The 23148-nt window shown below is 40.1% G+C and overlaps 1 protein-coding gene across 1 annotated transcript in view; it reads right to left on the bottom strand.

The window, feature by feature from the left end:
• Window positions 1-23148, bottom strand: part of LOC135465474 (uncharacterized) — a 43647-nt gene that overhangs the window by 8611 nt on the left and 11888 nt on the right. The window contains exons 2-6 of the mRNA XM_064742715.1: window positions 19131-19253; window positions 4230-4440; window positions 3049-3261; window positions 1679-1801; window positions 353-559 (exon numbers count right to left, since the gene is read on the bottom strand). Of these exons, the coding sequence (XP_064598785.1) occupies window positions 353-559; window positions 1679-1801; window positions 3049-3261; window positions 4230-4440; window positions 19131-19253 (877 nt within the window). The remainder of the gene's footprint in view (window positions 1-352; window positions 560-1678; window positions 1802-3048; window positions 3262-4229; window positions 4441-19130; window positions 19254-23148) is intronic.

Genomic DNA, 23148 nt, shown 5'->3' with positions numbered 1-23148 from the left:
AATATGATCAAATAAATAAATTAGGTAAATAATCTATTGCATATAAACTTTAGGGAATTTGAATTTTGACTTTGAAACTAACCGGATGTCAAGCAAACAACAGACTGCTCTGATCAGGTTGAGAGTGTTTTGATGAACAACAATAAGCCTGATGTACTCTTTTGGACACATACGTTGGTTATTTTGCTGTGAGACCAGTTTATGCGCTCTTGTTTGAAAAAAATCCCAGACATGAGAACTGAAAGCTTGTTAGAGAAAACAATGATCGAAAGATCGTTCTTAATTTATTAGACAAACTTTTAAATTCCAGTCGGTAAACTGGTTTAAGAAGATCCATGTGTAACGTCTTTACCTGAGTCAACCTGATCTGCGGTCAAGAGAGGTGACCCTTGACGTGTGCTGAGGGCGATGTAAGCTAGCCCCATCGTGGTAGCCAGGGAGAAGGGGACGGCAAACCAGGCTATGCCACCGCTGAGGAAACCCCAGACCCCTTCTTTAGGTTTGGCCGCCACACTGCTCTGCCAGTACGACTGATCAACAAACACAGTGCCGAAGTTACCTGAATGTAAAACATATCACCACATCAGTTACTAGCCTAATGTACAATTCGCTTGTTTGTATCTAAAAAAATACCTGCATAAAATCTCCTCTGCAGTGAATCAAAAGCTGAAAATCATTCGTCCTGACTGCTTGGACGCCGTGAAACTGCAGGCAGTTCTATTTGTTTTTAAAAATTATTTGATTGGTCTTTGTTGCTAAATTCAAAAATTTGTCTCCTATATGGCAGCGAACAAATTTAAGGGGTTGAAGCGATTTTGGTGTCCGGGAGTCAACCACCGCCTATAAACCTGACATCTACCTGATAACACTCCTGACTTAAAGCCCCATTTGAACCAGATGAAGCTAGATTTGAGCTTCTGTTCTTAATGTTCAAGGTCGATCTCCTGGGGCGAGGACAACGTTATATAGATGACTGAGTTATTGAGTGCCGTGTAGCTACTTTAATGTCAAAGTGCGCAATTCAAAGTTACTTTGTGCCACGGAGTACTGAAATACAATTTATGAACTAAAATACATATCTATTCCATAAAGCCGGTTTGACGGAAATGATGTTTAGCGACGTGTGTTTTTTCAGAGGTGTATTTCATGATAAGCAGACGTGTCTTTCATCATTACCAGAGGTGTCTTTCATCATTAAAACTGGCATCTGTCATCACCAAGAGAGCTGTCTTTCATCATCAAGATAGATGTCATTCATTATTAAAGCAGGCACTTCTCATCATTAACAAATTTATCTTTCCACATCAACAGGCGACATTCCATCGATTCTTCAAAAACTGATAAGTTTGTCTCCTTTGGAGTAGATTATTTGCATTCAAATCACAGTGTCTTGATGACTGAAGTGGTATATTGCAACTGATGATATAGATTTGTTTTTTCTGCTAAATTAGACTGAATTCACTTAATATTTCATGCACAAATGGTGTGTCGAAAGTGTGTCACTTTCAAGTACTTTGATTTTTCCACCCACCAACCTAATCGTTTTCACATAAGGGATATTGTCTTGATCGCCACATGTATATGTAGATAAACAATCAATGCCGACATCAACGTCTACATATAAATGTAGGTATATATCCAGAGAATAGTTGTTAAACGCTGAATCATTGAAACTGACCGACTATGTTGATCATTCCAAAAATAAGGCCGGAATTGGAAAGGATGGTCAGAAAACTCCGCTCTTGGTTTGATGCTGGACCTTCGCTACAACTGACAAGATTGTAGACTTTGTCAATGGAACCTGTGAACAAGAGAAATGTTGGAACAATAACATGTGGTTACACGGACCGATGCCGCCAAAGTTGTTGTGGAATCCCTGAGTTCAATAATGAGTCTTTTATCTCTGTACTAGACTGATATTTTTGTAAGTTTTCCAGAATATTTCACTTTTATGATGGTGACAAAATTTAAAGGAAAACCCTAAACAGAGCCCACAGGAAAAATACAGCGCAGCTCAACAGATGCCAAACTGTATAGATACGTCTTCGTGAGCTGGATTCGATCACACATGAACACTGGTCAAAAGATAATGTGGACTTTAGGAAGACCCCATTAGATAACTCCGCCAGTTAAGACCCATGAGTGTTTGAATCTACATTTCACTGCAAATGAGGCTACATCTAATTGCATATGTACTTCATGCTCATTAGGAACACGCATTTGAATAATCGCTATGGTGCAGTGGAAGAGTAAGAATTTCGCATTATTATTATTCAAGTGCAACGGCTTCTTTGCTGTTGGAGGAAAACGGAGTAAAAATGTCACAATCATGATTTTAAGAAAATATGTATCGGTAAGTATATACGGTTCTTTTGATGTCTTATATTTGGGAAATTCCTCTCTGGCTGCAAGTGGGAAGGTCTTCCAGCAACCTACGGATGGTCCCGAGTTTCTTCCAGGCTCTGCCCTGTTTCCTCCCACCATAATGCTGGCCACCGTCGCATAAGTGAAATATTCTTGAGTATGGCGTAAAACACCAATCCAATAAATAAATAAATAAACATATATTTGGTCAAGCAGACTTTTTCCGGATTAAAATCCTCAAGATGATAGCTCAGTACGGCTCTTATCTGTTTGAGTATATATGGACAAGTTTAATACATTTGCTTTACGAAGAGTATTAGAGAATTCTAGTCCAGTGGTGATTCACGGAATAGCTGCTCCCGTAGCTCTCAAAGGCCCTTTTCCCGGGTTTATCTCTCTTGTTATCCAAGGGTTTCCTTGGGAACTTTATTTTACGCTACAAACGCAATAGTACATTTTGCTTTGTTGCAAGATGCACTGACTTAGCATGTTTTCACTTTCTCACTTAACCAGAATTGGTCACTTACACGGCGGCAGTTAATTCTATGGGTGGAGGAAACCGGAGTGCCTGGTGTAAATCATCACCTTTCACCAGGTACCAGGCAGACATCATTGGAGATGCAGCCAAGGTAGGGAGTTTGATTTACCTGCGATCTCATTGGTGAAGTTTGCTTTTAGACTTACCTAAAGGGTTGTTTGGGTTCTCAGCGTTGTGATAGACTGCCATCATAAATATCAACATCGCAATGTATATTATGGCCGTATTGAAATAGGACACGTAAAATGTGGCGCCAAGACCACCTATCAGCGTGTAAGCTCCGATGACTGTCATCACAAGGGCTGTGGCATACTCCACGCTGAGGCCTCGCACCAGACTTGTCAATACAGCAGCTCCACCTGGCAACAAACAGAAAGTAAGACTGAAGGAATGTAAGATTCTAACATGCGACGCCTTTGGACAAGGACGTGCAGTTTAGACCAGTGAGCGCATTAGACACCCGAGCGAGGGCTTTTCTATCTAAGCCGGGGCTTTAACTGTCTGAGGTAGCACTATGCCGTCTAAGCGAGAATTCTGCAAAGCGCAACAGTCCATAAAATGCCTTGATTTGCCTCCTGTAAAGCAATAGGGAATGAAGACGGAAGACTGAGTTTATAAACTCAATTACAGTGTAGTCCTACATACTGAATCTACGTAAATACAGGCGTTTATTCTCAATAATGCTCACGATGTCGTAGACCGAATCAGTTATACGAAATAAAGCACACATGCTGCCTTTGAAGTGGCAACATCTGACGTGACAAACCTAATTCGCAGTGTGTACAGGAGCTCCCCTGTACAGACGGCATCTCATTAACTCTGATCAGATCTCTGCCATGGTTTTCTTTCCCAAAGGCTATCGAGATCACAAGTCTATCTACTCAACTGAGTGAGATAGCGGATTAATGACGCCATCGTCGTGTGCAGACTATGCAGGCATCCGTGTACCAGCCGTCAGTTATAAAGGATGCTCCCGTTCTATAATTACAAGACAACATTCGATAACAACGTTCAGTTCTGGAGCAACACGAGACTGGAAGTAAGACAAAAGCATGACTTTTAAAGCTTTAAAAATACTTTTGAACAAATGGCCCCTGGAAAATTTAAATACGATTATTTTACTTACAATAACTTAGGATCAAATAACTTAAGAAAAATAATTGTCAAAATACAGAAAAACTAAAAGAAACCTTTTCTGTAGTATCTTTAAGAAAATTAATACCGTTATCACCGCCTACATGTATATTACAGAATAAATGGTGTCATCTATCCAGATTGCCAGTTAATAATATGTTCGAATAATGGAGAGCCCCTTGGTGGTACTCACCCAGCATCAACATGGCTGTCACGATGATGTTAGTTAGCAGTGCGAAGACACAGAATACGCTGTGAGTTTTCAGACCAAAACGAGCCTTGATCACTTGTAGGAAGGTTTTCGCTCCAGGGGCTCGGATCTTCAGCTGAACGGATAGCATGGCAAATAGCAGGATTTGAATGGTTGCTCCAGCCGCGTACCAAAATGACCCGCTGATTCCATACTGAAAAACAAAAGATAATAACCACATAAGACATGACGAGGAATTGGCACATATAAGTCTCGTTATATAGTATGCCAACCCATGCATCTGCGTCATTTAATGTCATGGGCCAATACGCAGTTCCTCAGCTGCGACTCTTATTGAAAAGTGTGGCGCCCGCTGGTTGCAAGACATCGTCAATTTAAGGTACTGTGTACTTTAGTATACAGCTTGTGTCTATGGTCGTTGACGTTCGAGATGTGATGAGTGTCTCTTTGGTAGACTGAAGTGATACACAAAGAGCTTCCAAAGAACACATTTTTTTTAACGCCGCCGTGTTTGTGCATGTCTACTACGTAAGCGTTTTATGAGCACACATAATCCGAAAAACATATCCTACCACAGGCTAGAGCAAAAGAGTACATAGATTTGGACCCTTTTTTTATGGCGGAAAGTGGTTGCACGAGAAACGTATCTTACAAACGAATCACTATTCTGCTTAAAAAACATTAAGTAATTGACTGTATCGTTGTGATTCAAGGCTCAATTTGCAATGTGCATCAATACTTAAAAACAGCTTTTCTCACCGTTCTGTCATCGGTGACACCCATCACATGTCAATATAGTCCATAAAGGTAGTATGGAAGTTGTATTCATTTGAATGGTGTTTTACCCTGCACTCGAGAATATTTCACTTATACGAGGGCAGTTTGCATCACAGCATTATAGAGGAAACCGGGCAGAGCCGGGGGGAAACCCACGACCATTCGCAGGTTGCTGCAGATCTTCGCACGTACGGCCGCAGAAGAAAGTTTTAATAGAGATTTTACTGGTATGGCCGTTAGAAGTGGCTTTATTTTATGTTGTCTTTCCTTAAGTAGTTACTGATCCAGAGAAAGGAATTCTTGGCCGAATTTTAATCCGGGCACTCAGGAATTTTCCACCCATAAACCGGTCCACTCTCATATAAGTCAAAAAGCCTTGACCACGACATTAAACACCAATCTAGCAATGAAACAGTCCATTAATACACTATACCATTAAATTCTTTTGCTTGAAATCCAACAGGGCAGCATTTTCAAGAAATGTATCACGATTAATAATCTGGTGTCTTTGAATTAATCTTATCTTGAACTGTCAGAGATTTTACATTAGGAAAAGCTAACCGTGTAACTGGCAATATTTCGTGCTTTATGCCGATCTTTGAGCGATTTCTGTGACAAGTAAAACTGGCAATTTTTCGTGCTTTATTTTTCTGTACGATTTCTGCGACGGATAAACCGGGCAATTTTTCGGGCTTTGTGTCAAGGTCTGTACGATTCTTACACAAGTATAGGTAGTTGTGACCTTGAGGTTAAATAATGGGGTCCATATAATTAATATCTTTGAAGCCTTGATACTTGCGATAGTAATGGACACTGACTGCCAGAATAGATATCCTGACATCTGCGTCGGGGCATTCAATAAATTTTAATAGATCAAGGGACAGGTGAATTATGGATAAGAAAAGACAGCTCGAGAGGTTTAAGTTTAAGGGATATTTGATCCCCAAAACAGCTCGAGGATGTATGATATGTGGGTCTCTTAAGCCTCTACCTCGACGAAATCCTGTACGCCACCAGCTCCTTGCATAAAGTAAACCGTAATTTTCTCTACTGGTATATTGCCTTGGGCTATTAAATGAGTAAGAAGTCTCAAAGGAATAATTCCAGCTTCGGAAATTACAGACTCTCTTTCCTTTGTAACAGACACCTTTGGGATTAATGTAGACGGAAGGCATGCCTTCAGGAATTATCAGATGACAAGAATATTCACCTAGTCAAAAGGGATCTACAGTTAAACTGCTCTATTCCAGTTCAATAACAGCCAGACTCAATTTTTCTACTTGTAAAGCTGAGACACGGAGATAAGGTACTAAATGGGCTACCTTTTCTCGCTTAATGGCGTTTCAGGCCAAGCGGGAATGGCCGCTGTTTTAAATTACATGTCTACTATGGTATACAAATTAGCCTACAAATCGTCATCGCAACTGCAGGAATTAAAACAGGCTACACAGACTGGACACGAATAAAGAATGGTTTGCCATATCTGGTTCAACTGCGCTTTGCTGGCTCGATCTGTGACAAAGAAGTTGCAGGCCAAAGCCCAGCTCCCGCTAGTTCCAGTGCAGATTTTTGGTACAGAGTTATGAGGTTTAGGGTGAGGAGGGAGGTTTACTCCAAGACTTTCGATTTCCTCTACTCATTTACCGATCCGCAGTCATGCAAGTGAAAAGTACTGGAGTGCTAGAGCCTGATCCCATTACACTGGGTACTTATAAAATCATGTAAATTGTGAAAGAGAAAACTACCGTTCGGAACTTCCTCTTTCTGCTGAACAAATGGTTTTCTTATTCCCTTAGTAGTGCATAAGATCGTCTTTATCATATGTATCTATGACTTGTACATTTCCAGTCGATATTCGAAGGATTCAAAACTTTCGTCAGTGGCCTCCATCTAAGGCTATAAGTTATACCAGCGTGTTGTGTGGGTATACTAACTCATACTTCGTCAAAATGATCAACATTTTCGCGAGCTTGCAGGGCGAGTGGAAATATTAATGTTTGAAATGAAGAGCATTACGAACAAGTTTTCTTGAATTGACAACCAACGCTCCCCGCGTTTTCATGGATGCGTTGCTGTTGTGCTGCCGACAGCACACAGAATGAGAGAAGCATGAGAGCACTAGGAAACTTGGGCGGGCTAAGAGAAAATTTTTTTGCCAAACGTGAATTCCCAGTTGTATGAAAACAATAAAAGTTATTGACTGATACATTGTCAGCGAGTTTTACTATCTTCTGGCACGCGGATATCTCATGTTCTGAAAGAATACGCGTGGGCCTGCGTGGCTCAGTTGGTTAGCGCGCTAGCGCAGCGTAATCACCCGGAAGCCATCAGTTCGTCCAGCTGAAGCTGGCTTCCTCTCCGGCCGTAAGTGGGAAGGTTTGTCAGCAACTTATAGAAATTGTCTTGGGTTTCCCCCTGGCTCTGTCCGCTTTCTTCCCATCATAATGCTGGCCGCCGTCGTATAAGTGAAATATTCCTGAGTACGGCGAAAAACTCTAATCAAATAAATACATAAAAATGCGCGTCCATGTCTGCCTATAAAAGCAGCCTCAGGCTATACCTACCTGAAACGACGGCTTTATAGTCTGTAAATATTATTCTTGTTATATTCTACTGACAGTTGCAATGTATTGTCTTAATATTTTTCATTTTCACCTTACCTAGAGTTTCATTCACAAAAGTATTGGAAAAAAAAAATTCCACCCGTGATAGATCAAGTCCCAAGGGGATTCATTCTTAGATTTTAAACCGCAGTGTCACATAAATATGTTAGAAAAATACAAAATCAACTGGAATCTAAATGAAAACACAACAGAATGTAACCATCACAAAGACTAAAGATTAGAAATAACAGTTGCCATGAGGACAAAAGATCAGGGATAATTAATGTGTGTTAAAAAGCTGACAATGAAAGGCTGATGCCACACACGACTGCTTCTACGTATTCGCCGTTCGTCTGCTGCCTAGCTACCATCTCCTTTATTTACTGTTATAAGTTTGTTGATTGTTATCTGTTAAACATATGCCTCTTGAAACGGAATATTTTTATGCGTGAAATATTATGCGTGATTTATCATTCATTCAGGGAAAGAAAAGACAGGTTTAAAGGTACGCTTCTCTTTGAAGACAATGTTTTTAAAGATATAGGAGGTCACACTTTGTATATATTTGCTTTCATCAGTACAAGTGTTTTGTCGGAAGCAGGTACACAGCCGGACAGCATACATCATTAGTTTTACGGATGTCACTAAGTTACTACTTGCAGTATATTCTTTGTTTTCAGATACACGGTTTTTTTGTCCCTTCTCCTCGTTTATTATTCATTTACTAAAAAAAAAACAATGGGCCAGAGATGATTTGCAAATGTAAACGGTATGAAAACACGTAAAGCACAGAGGAAAACGATTTGAATTATTTTGACACGCTGAATATTAAAAGCAGCATTGTGCATTTCTACCTCTGTGCAATCCATAGAAAATCCCTCATGATGATCACTTTCCAACATGAAGCGTTGATTGGTTCAGTTTGGTCACGCGATTAGTTGGTAAGCCGTAAAAAAAACGGCTGAAACGGGAAGCTTTTCTCTTCTTGGCACCTAGCTCCCCTTCTCCTCTTTATTACCCGTATTACCTGTATCGGCTTAAAAGTAACAAAACATTTCCATGATATCTGGGATTAAAAGCACACTATCAGTTCCACCCTCACTGACATAGCTGGTAAGCTCCTGAATAAATATAACTGTTAGGAAATGTATGTAATCCCAGGTGTAAACGTTGACGAGTGCGAAGGCCACATCATTACTAATCACATAGTCAATATTGTTAGTGAATATCAAATAGCATGGATAATTTTGAGTACTCTGAGTAGGTTCGTTAATAGGAGGAAAAGAGTTTTTTTGCCCATAAACGCATAATGCATGTAAACCTCATTTTTAGTGCATTGTCGTGATAGTACTTTTCCCAGTCCGCACATTTATAATTAAAATCCCCACAATTACAAGTTTTCACCCAGTGTCCAATCGACAGAAGTCTCTAGGTTAGTAAAGAATAGCTCTGATACTGCTACAGTTTGACTAGAAAACTGGCTTCATACACAGAATAGAACGTGTTTATTTGATTGTTCTACTGCTGTCCACGGCAACCGAGTCCAGTATTGTGCGTATTTTGAATGGCTATCATCTTGTGTCAACAGGCTTGTAGCGATTGCATGACAGCCATTCAAGTTGTGCTGACTAAATGATCCAAGGTTGCCATGGATATCAGTGCACCTTTATAACAGTAACCTACCACTCCACTGTTGGGGTAATGGCAATTAAAAAGGTTGGCGTTAAATAATAACGCGGCGGTCCAAAGGAAGGAGAAAATAATGATACCACTTGACAACATCGTCGAAAGACTTTCAATATTCCGGCACACAGCAGGGTTTGGTGATGGAATATTAAATTAGACCATGTCTAATTTCCAGGTTGTGTATACATCTGACTAAAACTCTTACTCACTACTCAAAAATATTTCAATTATACAACGGCAGTCAGCATTATGGTGAGAAGAAACCGGACTCGGAGACAACCCACGACCATCCGCACGTTCCTGGTAGATCTTGTCATGTACGGGAGGCGGTGTGTGTGTGTAAAGTGGGGTGGGGGTGGGGGGTGGGGGGTGGCGGGAGGAGAACCCGAATTCGGGGTGCAAAGCTGCTCCCACCTTCCCGGAATTTCATCAATGACATTATACAGGAATATTCCGACCATCGGTGAAATATATGCATGAAATAGAAGAGCTATTAAAATTATTATACCTCATTGAGTAATTCTCGGTTTTCATTGGTCGAGAGACGGTTACATGATACTCAGCAAAAAATGTATGTACAACAATCTCAACAAGTTGTATTCAACTCGGGTATCGCCCACGTTGAATATCACTTCTCTCGAGCTGACAATTCCTGATGTCCCACCCCACAGCATGCACTATCTGTATAAATTATTAGTCGAAAATTATTTTTTGTCCAATTCTTTTGCCATATGTTTCTTTATTCCCCCTAAAGCCATGCTCTGTATTTTATCGAGACTTTTCACGTATCCTTTGAATGTGATGATGACTCAGCGTTTTGAGTAATTCTAAATGACTGACGTTTAACAAATTATATTTTACATCACTGTATTTTTTTACCCAATCCTTCCTAGGCCATGACGTTACGGTGCGTGTAAGTTGCTACTTTTAAAGCTTTTACATAAACAGAACATAAGAAGCCGCGTTTCACCGTTTACACGCGGCCATGATATCATTCTGTCGCCTCTGCTCTTGTGTTATTCTCCATGCTGATGTAGTTTGCACAGGGATCGATAATCAAGTCTCAACATTCGATGACAATTGCATTCTTTAGACGAGACACTCTAACTGTATATCTATACCATCGTCTGCTGCTTCCATATCTTGTGTAAATAAAACAATGATTTCGTCACTACGCAAATGGCTGTAAATTAAAATTTGTAATTTTGTAACATGGCATTTATTACGTCAGAGCTCTCACTGCTAGTTAATTGAACATAGTCTATATTACTGTTACAATTATTGAAAGTTTCACTAGCCAGTCGAACAACATATTCAGCTATTTTTCACCTATTTCTTCATTGGATATACAAATTAAAGGCTTTCCAAACATGGAGATATTGTCTTGTATATTTATTTGATTGGTGCTTGTTAAACGTCAAACTATTTAATCACGTAATTTTTCACATGTATGGGGCATATAGACATGCACACCATATTGGTCGTCTTCAAATACCGTTAAACTGCATCTTGTCATGTACAAATTTCCTGTCTGAGGTCGAGTTTGAATCCACACCTCGTGCGTCCTAGTCACTGAAGAAAAAATTCCGTTCACGACTCGGTTAGAACCCTCTCCCGGTTCTTTCATTTGCCGCATTTCATTTGAGTAAACATTGCAATAAAGGAATGAGACAGTGACGCTTCCCCCTGCTTTCGCTTTAAAATACCCTGCCCAATGAACAATACTGACAAAACAGAGCATAATAAAAGATAGTGCTATCAAATACGTACTTAACAAATGACAATGTGCATGCACTAGGGATAATCAGATAAAACTGAATATTTTTTTCAATAAATATTAATGAGGCAAATCAACAGCTTTCGAAACAAAAAAAAAACATATATCAACATATCACTGCCGATTTTTCTCCAGGACGCTTCCTCTGTATGAATAAATTTATGATTAGTGCTTAACCCCACATCGTCGATATAATTCGGCTATTTCGTGGCGATGGATGCTTGTGTCAGTCTTTGTGTCATTGTATGTTAAATGTGATGACCACACAGCATTTTCAGTAACTCCACACCAGTGAGGTCTTATAAATTGCAATTAATACCACTGCGTTTTCTGACCTAGTTCTGCTTTATCTATGGTGCTAGGGAAAGTGTAATTTGCTAATATCTGTGCATTTACATGAACAATTAGAATAAAACCGTAACTGAGGTAAATTGAGACCCTGTTTCACGGGTTACGTGTGACCCTGTGCCAGTTATCACACTGTCGTCGCTGCTCTGGTTTTACTCTCTATGATGTCAGTACGTCTATCACACTGTCGTCACTGCTCTGGTTTTACTCTCTATGCTGTCAGTACGTCTATCATACCGTCGTCGCTGCTCTGATTTTACTCTCTATGCTGTACGACCGGCCCGGATAGCACAGTTGGTAGAGCTTTCGCTTCGGGACCGGTAGATCCAGGATCAATCCTTGATCGAGTCACACCTAAGACTTTAAAAGAGGAAGTTGTAACTTCCTCGCTTGGCGTTCAGCATGAAAGCACGACTGCTTGCACTATCAGTATAATGGCTCGGGCGGGGAGGCTTACTTGACTTCGTTAAGTCGTCTCAATGAAGCAGCTTTAAATAAAAGTGCGGTGGAAATCCGTCCTGCAACAAGGAGGCACATTACACGTACGTGCACCCTAATGATTCCTTCGTCGTCATATGACTGAAAAATTGTTGAGTACGACGTTAAACCCCAAGCACTCACTCACTCACTCACTCTATGCTGTATGTCTACCATCCTGTCGTTGCTGCTCTGATTTTATTCTCTATGCTGTACATCTTTAATTATACGTCAATCAAACTTATCTCTTTTAATCTCCCCTAAAGATTTGGTGTTAGTTTTACAACGTATGTATTAGTAAATCGCTGCACATTTTACACCTAGTAGTTTGGTATATACTTGAACTTTAGTTACTAATGTATTGCCCAAATAAATAAAAATTCAGGATGAATAACTGTTCAGTCATGCGCAGTGACATCTCATATTTCATAAGCGGAGGAGTAATTTCATACGAATTATTCGTGCACAAAATAAGTATACTATCCAAAAAAAGAAACGCATAACCCGGTTTTTTGCGGAGGTGATGCAGTCTTTTCAATTATGCATAACTAAATAAGAATTGCTATTCTGCAAATATTTTTTTACACAGATTAAGGAACGGTCCATATCTAGACAACAAGGCCATCAACTTGAGGTAAGACACTCACAATGAGTCTCCTACTTGAGTGGAATGTCAGTATCTGTTGTGACCACCACGGGCACGAATAACAGTTCTGACACGCCTTGTCATGGACTGGATGAGACGCTGGATAGAGGCCTGGAGAATGTTCTGCCACTCCTCCTGCAAACATGCAACTTGCTCTTGAAGCGTTTAGGGTTGAGGTTGACGTTGGCGTAGACGTCGATCAAGTTCATCCCACAGATGCTCAATTGGGTTAAGATCCGGGGAACGGGACGGCCAGGGTAGCACATTTACATTGTTTTCGGCGAGGAAGTCCCTTGTGACACGGGCCGTGTGCGGTCTGGCGTTGTCCTGCTGGAACAACTCCCGCTGAACGTCAATGACAGGTAAGAGGTGTGGCTGCAGGATGGTGTCTCGGTAGCGTACGGCCGTAAGATTTCCCTGAACGTGGACAAGATTTGTACGACCAGTATACGATATTGCTGCCCACATCATCACACTCCCTCCACCAAATCTGTCCACTTGGCGTACGCAGTTAGGGGCATAACGTTCGTGAGCACGTCTGTAAACCCAGTTTCTACCATCACGTCTCTGCAATAGGAATCTGGACTCATCACTGAACCAAATGCGTCGCCAGTTGCGTAGATTCCATGCAGTCACGTTGTTACACAATCGGAGGCGATTGGCGCTATGGTGAGGACGCAGCACGATCCCAACATAGGGCCTCCTGGCTCTCAGTCCATGTTCCCTCAGCCTGTTCCGCACTGTCTGACCTGATATCCTCCTCAGTCCCGGTATGCTGGCTGCTGTGCTTTCAGCTGTAGCACAACGGTCACGCAAATGGAGGACCCTTATGTAGCGATCTTGGGCTGCTGTAGTGACACGTGGTCGACCTGAACGCCGACGGTCATTTGTTGTCCCAGTATTGTTGTAGCGGGCAGCAAGCCGTGAAATCGTGCTCTGGCTGACGTGTAGACGCCTAGAAATGGACGATTGGGACTCTCCAGCTTGAAGTCTTCCAATGGCAATATTTCTTGTGACAGTGTCAAGACGTGGCATGTTGAATCAGCTTGAAAACACCACTTGAAAGACGCCGATTTCCGGCCCGAAGTTGCTGTTTTATAGTCACACACTGCATGCTTTCCATGCGTAAGTTCGGCGTGTAAGACTGCACGTGATGCAGTGTGGTGCTGTATTTTTTACTTCTTCCAAAAACGGCCTCCAAACTCAACATTTTCAACCAAGAAATGTTTTGAGGAATAAAATGTGTGCTAACTGTGACTATTAACAGTATTAAAACACATTTTGCTCATGAAATGAAGACAAAATGTATTTATTTCATTTTAAAATAAAACAAAACACCTATGCGTTTCTTTTTTTGGATAGTATACATGTAGTTTCCGTATACTGGCCTCACAGCTATTCATTAATCATTTATTAGCTTGGACCAGTAGATACAGCTTGATTTCCTGGTTCCATCAGGCTGAAAGAGATTCCATGATATACACATCTGTTTGTCTGTTGACACGAGATGGGCCTTCAAGGCGAGCGCATTTAAATGGGTCAGTCAGCAACATGAAAAAACTACTACTCAGGTCTCATTTGTATCTGTTTTCGCATATTGATATTGTGTACAGTCAGGTTAGCATGTTTTTGTAGCCTGATTCATTGTACAAGCCTTCATACTGAGTGAAGTCCGGCTATCGTACTTTTGATCATAAAGCGACAAGAGTACATAACACAACAAACAGTTCGAATGAGTCTAAAGCCTTGTTCACACCCCCCCCCCCCCCCGGCACAGGCTGGTTCCAGTTTGATCTTACGCTGCAATTCGTCCTACGTCACGAACAGAACTATACAGAAACAAATAGTATGGCTATCTTAAAATACGGACAAATTTCTAATTAAAATAATATGGATGAGATTTGCAGACTGATCTTGATAAGGTATGATAGCTGTCGTTTCTGTAGGTAAATTATCTCTGATGCACTGGAGCTTTTAATATTTAAGGTAAATTAAGTGGGTTGTGCCAACATTGATAGGAATCAGGACGTTATTATCACTTCAGTTTTTCGGGACGAATGCAGTGGGGAATTCGTAAAACTCCTATCCGCCTGTCCAAAGCTGTGAACTCATTTGTTCTTTCCTTTATTACGTCAAAATTATATGGGCTCATGAATGAAGTACACACGCAGTGCAAGGTGACAGAAGAAAACACTTTTTGCTGCCATTAGGCCTTCTGTGCGGCTCGGGGTGTAAAGTCTTTTGTCATAGCCTACAGGCCATTTTTGGTGTACGGGTGCATGTTTGGTATGGAAATAATGGAAATTGTCTAAGCTTTGGACATGTTTGAGCTTCACTGAGCAAAAATTCAGATTCGTGGCGAGATGTCTCATGTTGTCAGGTAGTGATGGTGCTGCGAGTGTCGTTCCCTTGGCATTGTTAGTTACCTCTTCCAGATGTTGACATAAGAAGATCCAGATTTTGACTGTCTAGATTTTGTATTGCTGCTTTCGTACAGATTGGTCAATATAGGAACCAATGTTTAATTATGGCCATGGAATAATTGTGACTGATTGTCGCTTATGGACAATTAATAGGGGTCCGAGAATTTAAAGCAAATAGGAAACACAAATATATGCTATCATCTGAAACATGCATGCCCATCTATATTCAGACCTCGTTAAATGTGATGACAATACAGCATTTTGAATACTTCCACACCAGTGACGTCTAATACATTACAATAAACATCAATGCATTTTCTTACCTAGTTCTGGTAAAGCCATGCTGCCGGGGAGAGGGGGAAATTTGCTACTATCTATGCATTTACATGAAGAGTTAGAATAATACTTTGACTGACTTAAACTGACACGAGACCATATTTGAATACTATTTACTTTATTATCGGTCGAAATAAAGGCTTCCTCTTCAGCAAACAACTGAGAAAATGTTATTTTTGAATAATTCATAGCCGAAATGCTTTTGTAGCATTTTCCTAGAAAGGTAAACAGAACTTGTTGTTTTGCGATGCATACAAGTTAGGGTAGTTGGGTAGACGTAATACAACCATGTACATCTAGTCTATATGCAAAAGGTATACACACTCACGTTTGACAAAGGCCTGGGCTGTAACCAAATGCATCCATTCTCTAGTGTTGGTCAATAAACGCCAGTGGCATAAAGTGGGTGATGTGTAAAAAGTACAAGGATTCTTTAATCAAACGCCCTTACAAAACGTGTCCATGAATGCAGTGTGTGTGTGTCTTCACTTACTCAAGGACTTATAAGGCATGTTTGACGTTGGCTATGGTTTTCAGGCATTAAAAGGCAAAAAAAAAAAAAAACTTACAGAGGAGAGAGTAAAACCACAGCTACATGTATGACGACAGTGTGATGATTGGCTAATGGCCACACGCATTAACGGTGTAACCCAGCTACTTATCATTTACCTCAGGTAGAGTTTTAGTCTGACTGTTCATGTATAGGCTAAAAAGTAGAAACGTACATGTTCCTACCACCATGCCTTAAACAGAATTAGGTAAAAACAATTGTCTCGATGATAGCTGCAGCTTATTAGATGTCACTGGTCTAGAAATATATTGTTTTCATACCGTTTTTATCATGTGTTACAGGAAACCATATATAAAGTAAAAAGACACCTGATAAAAGTTAGATATAAAGTCGAATCATAAAACACAACCAACCGTCAATAAATTGTTGGAGCCCTCATGAACGGGGAAACCTTTATCCGGTTTTTACCACCAATAAAATTGGCCGTCGTCGTATTGTAGAAATACTCATGAGTATCACATTATAAACAATTAGTTAAACTAAATAACTAAATATGTAGACCGATAACACCGGCGGCGCGGCTTTGTTTCATATTACTTTGATATGCGGTTTAGCCTTGAGGGTTGTCTGCCCGTGTCATAAAGCACGTGTTCAGATTTATTTATTTATTTGACTGGTATTTTACGCCGTACACAAGAATATTTCACTTATACGACGGCGATCAGTATTATGGTGAGAGGAAACCGGGCAGAGCCCAGTGGAAACAAACGACCATCCGCAGGTTGCTGACAGACCTTCCCACGTATGGCCAGAAAGGAAGCCAGCATGAGCTGAACTTGAACTCAAAGCGACAGCATTGGTGATAAGCTCCTGCGTTATTACGCTACCCTAGCGCGCTAACCAACTGAGCCACGATAAGCCTATACAAAAATGCCAGAAAGGGCCAACGCATGCCACAAAGGTGTGTGATCAAAACGACGGCATGAAGAGGTCAGTGGAAAAACGCATAAAATCGATTGATTTGATATCGCTTAATGAGGGGTGGAAAACTTTCCTCACCATGTGTGTCATTAACTATGTTTGCAAAACACATTATTTATGAACCTAGTTTTACCTTTTATCCTTCCCCAGTGGTCCCCCGCCCTCCCCCTCCCATTTCTTTTTATTGTGGCAATCTCTTTACTTCTAACGGTTAGAATCCGATAATCCCAACCAGTGGCCTTTTTCGTTGCGTCTGTAATGGCGGGTGTGCTGCCAGCGATGCGTCAGTGGGAGAAAAAAAAAACAGACTGAAGCACTTTCACGTCAGAAGAATGCTGCGTTCTTGACTATCAGGCTTTGAACTCAGATCAGGCTATATAAATATCACACATCCCAAGGGCAGCGCCAGAAGCATCGACAGGATGATGTCTACAACGCGAAGCAGCCAATATGGATTTAACTACGTTCATGCCTGATAATCAGATTAAAGACACTGCTGGGATGCTAAGCGCACACAGTTCGTCTACAGTGGGATGATTTATGCTTGATGTTTGTCTTATCAGCATCAGCTTCAACTGGATGAAAAAAATGTATTGTATAAAGAGAGGACCACAATATAGAATTGAACTGAAGTACTCTCCCAAAATCTTACCAGACAGCGTTATATTCAAAGGTCGTATCAAGTCTTGGATGTTAATATTAGGGAGACTCAACGGGGGAATTTCTGTATTGTAGTTTATTATGTGTCTTTCTTTAATAACGCAGCTTTGCGTGCCCCAGGATTAAATATAAATATTTCAAATCAAAATTAGATTAGAAAATCGTGTTCCCCTGCAACTGACTGCCATGAGACGATGATAATAGAATACAATGTCAATGGATTCATAAACATTCAACTGTCACTCAAGAACACCAAATGATAATCTATATTTCATGCAGATCAACCGGACGTCCCAAATACTGGTTACATATGTTTAATCCTTTGTGTGATGGTTTCGCCGCGAATTAAATGAAACGTTTATGTCCATTTTGCGCTTTTCGATATCCAAATATGGCAATGGTCAATAATTTTCATGCACACATTAACTGTCGTTATTTGGGTCTGATTGAAACTATAAAACATTAATTATTACGTGAAGACAGAAAATGGCATTTTTAAATGTAGGCATTTTCTGGAACTGCATTAATTTGGCTATCAGAAGAAAAAATACACAAAAATCAGTTCTGAAACGCCCAAACCAAAAATTTACGATCAATCTGAAGTACAGCCTCTTAATGGGCAGACACTTTCATTTCATACCCAAGTCCACCCCATACCCAAGAAGCTATTGCACACGCCCGAAGTACTTCAGTCACATAAAATTTGAAATAGAAGCCATGCAATTTCTCAGGCAGACTCAAATTTACGTTTGACTTCATACTGGAGACGATGTCCTTATACACAATACTACAGTATATCTCCGCACTGGAGAGAGCAACGTCGTCTTACGCTGTACTACAATACATGCCTACAATACATGTTGAGAGTACAATGCCATCTAATACTGTAGTTCTGTACATATCCGCGTTTTGGGGGTGCTTTGTAATAATACACAATACTAAAGTATATGCCCACCTTTAAAAGTGCATTGACGAGGCAGATTACACGTACATGCACTCCGAATACTCCTTCGTTGTCATATGACTGAAAATTTGTTATGTTCGACGTTAACCCCTAAACAATCGATTGAAAGTTCAAGGTCCTCTTAGCACAATACTGCAGTACATCTCCACATTGGAGACAGCAATGTCATCTTACGGTATACTACAGTACATGCCTACGTTTGAGAGTGCAATGTCCTCTTATCACAATACTACAGTACATCTCCACGTTTGGGACGACAATCGATTTGTGCGCATCTGTACAATAGGGGCCTACAGCCATTGTAATCTATATAATAACCACGTAACCACAGCCAAAATAAAGCAATGATCAACTGACTATCGAGCTTGGATTGCTTGAACTTCACGGAATACCTGCTAATTTCTTTCATTGTGATCAGCTCTCTTCAATACAAGCTGTGGCCGAATCCACCTATTGGTCGATATAATGACTGTAATCACTGAATGTGGAAGTGTTCCGAACAACGGAACGATTATACCTTTGTACTCAAACACCAAAAGGTTGACGGAAGAACTTCAAAGTGAAGTATGCATTTGTATACTTGATGTGTTAGTATGGCATCGTGATTGACAGTTGTCCCTGATAGTCTGGGAGTATTGGGTTCAGTTTATTGTGACAGCAGATGTCAACAGAATGAAATTAGCTTGAGAGTTACCTTGCTTGCCACAGTGGAGGACTGGAGTAAAGTTGCCGCCCATGTCCACTGCGATACGATGGTGGACGCTGTCAGCCCGATGCTCACCTTTCCACCAGCGTCAAAGGCTATGTCCAAATTATCCTACAAGCAGAAGAGACAAATTAACCGTTACAATCTTTCCAGGCAGCGCTGCAATAAAGACAAACAACGACATAGCATCTTAGTACTTTGTTTTCCATTATGAATGAATGCATGGTTACCCATACACGCCGCTATGAGCAGTAGTGCGTATCGTGGCAATTTTCTGTAATGAACGAAATTGTTACATTGTTTATTTAACGAAATTCTACTTTTGCAACACATTAACATGGAACCAAAACTAAGCATGGATGTTCCCTGGATTGGATTTAGTGGATGCAGGTTCAATCTGTGAAGCAATACGTTACATTTTGCAGTTGTACTCAGACAATCAGTGATTTTCACCATATGTGCCTACCAGCAAGAAGAGACAATATGGCTTAACAGCTCTGATGTGGAGAAAGCCAATCTACTTTGACATTATTTATCTTTTGGATCAGTGTTTTACACTGTTCTGACATGCGAAATGACAACAGTGAGTGCCTGAAGTGTATCAAATGTTTTGATTTGTCGAGCGTGATAAGTCAATGGGAGAGCAATGAGCGCGAGTTTTATAGTATTTGGTTTGTCACGCGTGGTACGTCTTGAGGCCGGTCTTGAGTCTGAGGTGTATAAGATTTGATAAGTCAAGCGTGATACGTCTTGAAGCCGGTCTTGAGTCCGAGGTGTATAAGATTTGATATGTCCAGCGTGATACCCCAAGCTGCCAGGATTCAATGGGTAGTGCGTAATGTTATGGTGAGGTTTAAAGTTTGATTGTCATTTACGTTCAGAGTAAAACGAATAGTGCGACCAGAAGAATTAGTACATTTAAATCTCCACCTGCCCTCTTCGGCTTACACCGTGATGAAAATATGTATGTACACTCATAATATCATGTTAGTATTCACTTGAAACAGGAAAATCAGAATATTGTTTATTCACCTATTAAAGCTCTTAGATGACATTTTCATAAAATTGTCATGGCCACTCATTATCTTCATTCCTGGAATATTTATAAAGCTGAACTGCTAAATGAACCGTAAATCATGCTGGAATAAACCTAACAAAGATTGGTGCTAAAGGCATAAAATCTGGCAAAGCTTTTTTGTCTTTTTCTTTTGCTCATGAAAAAATCATGTTACAAGTTGCAAATCACTGAGGCAAGATTCACTGTTCATGAAAGGACATTTTGGGCTTTACAATTAAACCCCAAGAGATGACGTATTGAATGGTTTCTCGCCTGACTGTTTACTCTTTTGTATGGTGTACAGTTAACACAAATTAATTAAAATACCTATAAATAAGTAAATAAATGAATAAATAAATAAATAAATAAATGAATAAAAGTCGACAGATTTGTGGCGGGACCTGAGTTCAATGAGTTAACTACTGTCCTTCGCCATGCCTACGACATCAATAGCCAAGCACCGACGAGGATTGGGCATTATAAATAAGCTATAGTTGGAATAAGAGGCGGAAGTTATACCTATGTCTTAACAGGCTCGGAGAGAAAGTACAGGTCTAACATTACACTATAAAAACATGCCTTAAGCAATTAGGGAACATTATAAATAGGCTATAGTTGGAATAAGAGATGAAAGTAAAACCTACGTCTTGACAGGCTCTGAAAGAAAGCACCGGTTTAAAGGCAAAGAAAGCACTAAAATAAAGTATGTAAAACCATTAAAAACTGTCCCGGAAAATAGTTGGATTTATTTTTTTTACAATACGTTTAACCTACTAAAATGCATTTGAATATTTTATTCCATGATGACCTTTCCTGATCACAATGGAAGTAATGATGTCACATAGGGTTTTGCTTGACACTCATTAGACTGCCACGTTTCATCATTCCAAATGATGTACATATAGATCTTTGAATGTATTTGTTTATTCGACCTTGAAATGAATTATTTCAGGCAAAAAGTACAGATGTGACGTAACTGATACCTTCTGGGCCACAACAGACCACCGCAGAATCTGATTCCAAAAAGAAAAACAAAAAAAAAAAAAAAATTCAATTATTTTCCCGCACAGTTTATAATGGTCTTTCGTCTGATATATACATCATTTTAGATTGGTCTTTCCGATCAGAAATTCAGAAATTGTCCACCAAGGAAAGGTAGATACATGTGTAGGCCCAGCGACAATTAGTACTAAGAGCTACATATAAAAGACACCTTATGGGTATGAATCTATTATCACCGTAGTACAAATGCTCTTTGTCAGGTGGATAATGGTTGTCCACGCTTGACACGAGCCCAGATTCTGTGGTGTATTCATCCACAGATCGATTCTAGATCGATATCACCTGAAGAAAAGGATACATTCAGCACTGGACAAGAACACACCTGATGTCAGCTGTCAGCTGTCAGGCCATGCGTTATCAGATGAACCACTGCATCGAGTCCTCGGAGAATTATATATCTAAACAACGCATATTTACTCCTTAACCTGTCAGAATTGTTCCGGAAATTGAGGATAATCTGATCGAGTGGAAAGTCATTTGGAATGTAAGCAAACAAAACATTTGTTGGCCCCTGGCCTGATGCGGGCTTGCAGCCCAAAGATGAACACTCACGGTGATCCATGTCCTTACATAACCGTGGCAGGTTCGTCTCCGAACATGCGTAGAATACCGCAAGAATTCTCCATAGGATGATGACGGTGTTCACGAGTCTGATAAGATGTCGGCTTGAATCTGGATGCCGTTAATTCACACGCTAGTGTCTTCCGGCCATAAACGGACGCATCCTCAGACCAGATAGAAGATGTCTGAATATATATATACAGTTTATCTGTAACGGCCTGTTTACAGTTTCTTGTACTTTATAGAAAGAGAAGCATTTGTAGCTATATTTTTAACAGTTGTATTAACAGTATTATAAGAATTTTATTCATCTAGAAAATATCAATATTATGGCGTACACGTGAATCTACGTTTTACATATTGTTGAAGATGTAATCATTGGATTTTGAGCTTATGATTGTACAAATGATATTTTCTTTCACTATCTTCTACAGACGGCTAAAGTTATGTAGAGTTTGCACTATTTGAAGTCATGGTATTTTAACCACGACTCTTCTCTCACTAACTGTTAAACTGAATACAAATCTTAGATAAAACTGGCCCTCGCAGTGGAAATAAATCTATCGAAACATGCATATTTCCTCTATACTTGTGTAACGCTACCAATTTAAATGAAGTTAAAATAAAATCCTTTTTCAGAGGTAATTAGCGTTCGATAGATTTGTTTTCTTTTACTTTATTTCCAGACGATATATGCTGTTGGATTACACATTGTTTTGAGTAACTTGTGTTTTGTTTTGCACACATTTTTGACTTCGAAATACCACTTGTAAATGGCGCGACAAAGAACTGTCTGATTATTTAAAAGGTACTGTCTCTATGGTGACATGTTTATGGAAAACGACAAATGATGAAAAGTAGGGAAGGGTTTTGAAGTGTTTCTGTAAACACGGTGATGATGTGCCTACACAGCCCAATAGGTCATCTCCAACTCTTCGAGGACCCGTCCTGACCTCAAACGAACCTAGGGTTCAATCTAAGGTACAAACGAAAGTCTTCATAGCATTCATAAGACCACCCCAATGAAGGTCAAAAGGTCGTGTGGTCGAATCTGTCTCTCGCTGCAACAATAAACCACATGGTCGGTCGGGTACCTGTCGTTGGGCAGTGGTTTGTGACGAATCGGCAATTCAGTCTCTATGAGTTATTCTTGAAATAAAACGCCAGGGCCCGTTTGCACAAAGCAGTTTTAGTTCCAATCAATTGTAGACCCTACAGTTGAGTATACAGTTGATTGAAATAATAATTTACGCTGCTTACGCCAAGAAATTATAAGGCGATTGTAAGTTTTTTGAAGTTACAATCGCGATCGTAGACCAAACTTGA

The sequence above is a fragment of the Liolophura sinensis genome, chromosome 5, assembly GCF_032854445.1.
Source record: "Liolophura sinensis isolate JHLJ2023 chromosome 5, CUHK_Ljap_v2, whole genome shotgun sequence".
NCBI classification, from domain to species: domain Eukaryota; kingdom Metazoa; phylum Mollusca; class Polyplacophora; order Chitonida; family Chitonidae; genus Liolophura; species Liolophura sinensis.
The sequence above is the reverse complement of the archived record's forward strand: the minus strand, read 5'-3'. Positions and strand labels throughout refer to the sequence as shown.